General features: G+C 39.4%; 1 protein-coding gene across 1 annotated transcript in view; it reads left to right on the top strand.

Annotated features, from left to right (window-relative positions):
- PKP2 (plakophilin 2) overlaps positions 1-2657 on the top strand; it is a 36513-nt gene extending 33856 nt beyond the window's left edge. The window contains exons 10-12 of the mRNA XM_008935735.1: positions 1-27; positions 968-1055; positions 2589-2657. The exon at positions 1-27 is cut by the window's left edge and continues 199 nt beyond it. Of these exons, the coding sequence (XP_008933983.1) occupies positions 1-27; positions 968-1055; positions 2589-2657 (184 nt within the window). The remainder of the gene's footprint in view (positions 28-967; positions 1056-2588) is intronic.
- The last annotated feature ends 3269 nt before the right edge of the window (positions 2658-5926 follow it).

Below are 5926 nucleotides of genomic sequence, written 5' to 3'. Positions count from 1 at the left end.
AGGAATGACAGGTGAGATGGTCAAGGAGTCTCCTCCTCTCCCTTCTCCTTTCCATGGGTGAAGAAAAAAATGTAACCTCTGCCACCTGGGAGGGAAAGACCTTGCATCTCAAGGTACAGGGCAGCCCAAGCAACTGGGACATGAATAAAGCTGCACATACTGGAAAATACAGAAAATGTCTTGTAACGACTGTTCCATCCACAGATAATTTTGTCATGAAATAATTCTTCAGAAGATAACTGCACAGCATTATCTATACTCTAATATATACAGTGGGTGACCGTCAAATTTTACCTGTTTCCAAAAAGTTTCTCTTTCCTGTTCCTTGTAACAGTCTTGATAATCTTTAGCAGTAAAGTGCAGGGATACATTTTATAGAACTTAGAGCAATGTACTTAAAAAGTGTTTATAAAGTGGCATTTTAAAGAACAGATTTGAAATTCCTTTAATCATTCTTCACTATATAATCACATGCAACCAATATTTACTCAAAAGATAATTAATGCTTTGTAAATATGAATAATGTGTTTGCCTTCCTCTCTTTTTACAGAATGAGAGAGGAAATTCATCTCAGTAAAGGAGGCCTTGTGAGGCCCTGAATAGTTTAAATTTTATCTAAATAACCAGAGATTGCACCTGCTGGAAAGTCTCTTTCAAATACTTGTTATGCTAAGGTGTATTTTCCTCCACTCAAAGTGAATAGTATGACAGGTGCTCCAAGACGAAAGCTGTAAAGTGCTTCTTTTCTCCCTAATTTTGAAGAGCGAGTGAAGCAGGGAGGCATATTTCATTTGTTTCAGTAGTCAGGACAGCATGAAACACGCTGGAATACCCAAAAAGCAGTAAAACAGCATTTAGGAGGAAAGAGAGGAAGAACAAATGCTGCGAGGTTACATTTGCTGAGGTCTGCACATGCCCTGGGATTGTGAAGTGGGAATTTAAACACGTTTTATCGTTCTTTTTGCAGTAACATGTCCAGCAAAGCAAGCAGGGCTGCGTCAGTCCTTCTCTACTCCTTGTGGGCACATACCGATCTCCACAGCGCTTATAAAAAGGTAAGATCTGCATGAGAGCAAATACCTGTAATCTGGCCTTTTGGACCTAAAACCCGCTCGTTTGTCCTCTAGGGCCCTTAGCACTTCTGCACTCTCAAGAAACAACCTATGATAGGATTTCAGGTAGTCTCCGAAGTTGGTGTTTCTCTTACTTGTGTGTCATCTGGTACAAGTAGTGCATGACCTTACTTTTTGTTCATCTGTGTTCATATTCTTTCTCTCTGTGGTTCTATATCTACTGGCAAAGTTTATGAAAAACATTGCTGTTCCCTGCCAGAAGTGTCAGATGGTGAGAAGTGATGCTCAGTAGGTATCCATCCACCACTGACTGAAACAACCTGACACAGAGGGCCTAAGCTGCCAGCAAAAGCAAAGGCAAGGTGAGGCAGCTTCCTGCTTTGAAACCAGAGCTGTTTTGTTCTCCTTGTTTGCAGGTTCTGGGAGCCCAGATGTTAGTTATATTCAGACAAAAAGCTAGGGCCTGGGAGAGGTGTTGGCAAACATTTACTGCCGCAGTCAAAAGCAAACAAAAAATGACCAGCATTAATCAGCCAACAAACCAGTTTGTTTCTTACCTTTTGGAGATCTGTGACTGCTTTTTCAACACATAGATGGATTGACTTCAACCCACCTACCTTCAACCTGCATTTCAAACTGTTTTCATTCCTGTTATCTTGCTGTTCAGAATTTCTGTTACATAAAATTCTCTATAACTTAAAACTATTCAATTTTTTCAAGCTGTGGCCTTTAGCATTTATTAGTCTGCTTGTTTCTTCTTGTATTTTGTTTTCAATTAGCTCAAAAAAAGTTACTTAGGGTAGTATCCTTTAACAATCTTGCATCACACTCAGCAGTATGCTGCCCCACAGAACAGAAATCTGCATTCAAGAATAAGGGTGCTGTACCCATATAAACTCACTCTGAATTTTATTATCTGGGTTTTTTTCAACTACATTCCTGACTTTACTGTACAGTGATATCCCTGATGGCATGAATTTTCTGAAGTACTGGTAGTTTGGATATGCCTATAAGACACATTTGTCATCTCAGAGTTTCAAAAAATCCTGATTATTTGCTGTTCCTGTGCAGATTGGATCCCTTAAACATAATGGGCAGAGCACAGAAAACTGCAGGCCACCTAATGCCCATACACTTTTGAAAAGTCAGTCTAATCAGCAAGAGAAATCATTGATAAGATCTTGAGTCATTTTGGCATTGCCCTGTACTCTTTGTTTAGACAGGGTTAATCTCGGCTGACGTTAGTCATCTGAGAGTTCGGAGTCTGTAGAGCTAGGAGAATAGGCTCCCCATACAGTCAGTGGAGAGAGTTAAGCAACTCCAGTGACTCATCTCACCTATCTTGGACTGAACTGGTTCACTCCTGGGAGATGCCTGTTCTGTCTCCATTGTAGAGAACCCTACCTAGACCTCTTCCATGGCTCCCTATTAAGCTTTTAGGCAGCTGAACCCACCCTTGCCTTGCAGAAGTGGTACTAAAGATAATGAATTCTTTTGTTTTTTTTCATTCCAAAGGCTGACTTTAAGAAGACAGATTTCATCAATACCCGGACCACAAAAGCCTATAACTCACTAAAAGATTGAATCAGAGCACAACACCACTGAAGACAAATGAGATCATATGTCAGATAACATAACTGTCTTACATGGTTGATGTTGCCACCATGAAACAGGAAGTATCTCAGAAAAAAGAAGCTGATATTGTATAAGGTTTGAATGACTAGAGGGTAGCTGTTTTGTGGTTTTAATCCTAATCACCTTGTTGTCACTGTACATAGAAATATAAGAATAACCAAAGGTGGATTATTCAGGATGTCTGAGGTGAAGTTTTATCCAGGTTTTCTACTAGTCAGAGCTTCAGATGACTGCCTTTAGTCTAATAGGCACTTATACAGAGAGGTTTCAAATGCTGATAGGCAGAAAATTCTTTTCAGACTGTTTTAAACAGGTAGTTTTCTACAGTGGGTCAGCATCAGCTGCACTGCTGAGGACGTAGTACCTTTTCACCCTTCTGTTTCTTCCCACATGCTGAATAAGAATCTGCAGTATACACACGAAGCTCTTTCATTGCCTCCATTATAAAAGCTCAAATGAAGTTAAAATAATTATTTTTGTATTGCTTGTATTTGTGTGCTCACTGGTTCCTAAGCCTCTTTCCTTTGAGATGTCATTAGCTACAAAATTGATTTTATATAGGGCTTATCACCCCTTGCTCCTTTCATCCTCACTTACATGACTATTGCAATTTATAAAAGGGTTTTAACTAGAATTTCTTTGTTTCAGACACTTTGGGCTGAGCTTAGACCCATAATTCTTTGCTAGTTGGTGGAAGAGTTATACACTGGTAATTCAGTGATTATTTTAAGAGAAAATTGCATTTAAAAAAAAAAATCTGTTGATAATCTATAAAGAGTACAGTGAGTGGAGTCTTGTCTTTATTTTTTAATAGATAGACACATACAAGAGGTTAGGCTCCATGCAGCTTAAGGAATTCATTTGATTCTGCTTCATATTCTCTTACTTGAGGTCGTCATCCTCCCTACAGCAGTTATGTGCAATGTGATAACTGAGGGACTATGTCTGCAAATGTGGGAATAGGTAACAGCAGAAAAACTCCGGAGCACTTAAAGGCTGTTCCCATGATACGATCCTCAGAGAAGGAAAAGAAGCACTGAAAAACTCCATATGATACCTTTAGTAAGTGAGATTTATCCCAACAAACCAGTAATTGAGTTGTACATTAAACCAACAGGAAATTCATATGTAAATACATAAAATCTCTGTGGAATGGGTTATCAGCTGATCTGGCATTACTCTTCTGAATTCAGAGGAGCTAAACTACATTCATGGCAACCAAAACTTTGGTGCCATATGTATTTACAAGCCTTTTTATATAAATGGAGCGCGTCTGGTACCCCCGTGCTGAACTACTGGTGCAGGAGCTGTTACAGCTGTTCTTATCCAGAAGGGGATACATGATCATTCCAGCAGGGATCTCACAGGGGAGATCATCAGGCCTCTTAATTTCAACACTCCTGACCAAAGGTCTAGCTCCTACCAGAAACTTGAAATCAGCAGACTCTGACACTGGACTGTGTCTAAACATATTTCTGGCTATCAGGGAGCTGAATTCTGCTGGTAGATGCACATAGTTCTCGTAGGGTTCCCAGAAAGGCTCACACGTGCATGCAGAACAGAATGTGTCCTGAGGAGGTAAGCAAACAACCCTGCTTTCCCATCACAGATCATTTTCATAGGCCTGTTAGTCCTCTGCATTTGCTCTGAATAACTCAAATCAAATGCATTCCAGTTAGAGGTTTTAAAAATACTGTTTTTTTTCAAGAGGTCATTTTCAAAATAGTCCAGATCCAAAACCAACACAAGGGAAGGGAACTTGCAGCACCACATGGTGAGGAAATTGTTTTTATAATTTTTAAAAATACGATAGAAACCAGACAATTAAAATCTAACTTTCTTTTCTCACTTGTTAACCCAAGTAACACTGAACATGCCATAAATGGATAAACACCAGTATGAGCAGACACAGTATGTCTATCTCCCAGTAAGGTGTCCTTAGGAAGGGGGTGCAGGCTTTTGGTGTTGTTTCTATTGATCAGATGAGCTTAAAGCTCTTTTCCAACCTGAATGATTCTACGATTCTATGATCATGTCCCTGTAAAGTCAAAGCAGTGTTTAAAGTCACAAAGAAGTATATCAGCCCTAGCAACCACTAAAAGCTACAAGCAGGGGTGAGAAACAATGACACACCTTATTACAACTGATCTCCTACTTGTATGCAATCAAAAACATTGCAGCAGGACTCCAAAGAAAGCAAAGAATGTTAGCCAGAGGAATAATAAACTGTTCTCTCTAACGTAAAAAATCTGTCTTTGGCCTTTGTTGTTATTATTGAATGTATTTGCTGGGATGCAACAAATGTATTTTCAAGCCTTAGCCCTTCCTTGAAAAGGGCAAGTTAATTTCTAAATTCAATCTGAGTATGAAGACTTGGAATTTTTTATAACAGGAGAGTGTTACTGAAGGGAAGCTGTGTAATGCTCCTGTTGGCATCACAGTGCTCCTGCAAATAACTTGTTTTTACTTAGAAGACCTACTGCAGCTTTTTTTTTTCAACTATTGCTGACCTTTCAAAGCTCCTGCCATCCTCTGTCTTCACCTCTCTTTAACTGGTCTTCACAGTAAACTTTACCATGAGCCACATCACCACTGGAGATCTCAACCATAATTAAAATCATCCATTTTGGACTTGGGAAATGGAACCTCACCACTTGCTCTTTTACAGAGTGGAGATCTGAAACCTTGAATTTAAACATACTGGGTAACATCCAAAAAGCCTTTGGCTGAACAAGGCACTGACCCCAGGTCCTCATATCTTGAGATATGTCTTAGCCACAACCCAGTACAACCACCTTTCACTGAACTGTGTTAGTAGAAATAGTATTGTTGTAGATACCACAGAATATAGATATTCACTCATTGCCAGAAAACTAGTCACTCCTTTCCTCATTTCATCCTCCTACTTTTTTCTACTGTCATTGCTCTTAAGTACTAGTGCTTTTCCTTCTCCCTCCCTTACTAAATAGAAATAAACTATATAAAATGTTGCATTGTGCTGTGCACAGACATGGGATTTCGGTTATTTGGTGGTTTTGTGTTTGTTTTTTTTTTTTTTCTTTTGGCTAGGAACATACTATCTATTGAGAAAAGTTTAGCCCTCTTTTTTTGGAACCATGCAAAACAGCAGGTGAGATGAACTGACACCATCAAAACCCAAGACAGAAGAATCCCAGCCCTTTCACTGGCACTGCTTAGCCTGGCATACATCCTCAAAA

This window comes from Merops nubicus, unplaced genomic scaffold, assembly GCF_000691845.1.
Source record: "Merops nubicus isolate BGI_N331 unplaced genomic scaffold, ASM69184v1 scaffold13072, whole genome shotgun sequence".
Classification (NCBI taxonomy): Eukaryota; Metazoa; Chordata; class Aves; order Coraciiformes; family Meropidae; genus Merops; species Merops nubicus.
This window is presented reverse-complemented; position numbering and strand designations above follow the sequence as displayed.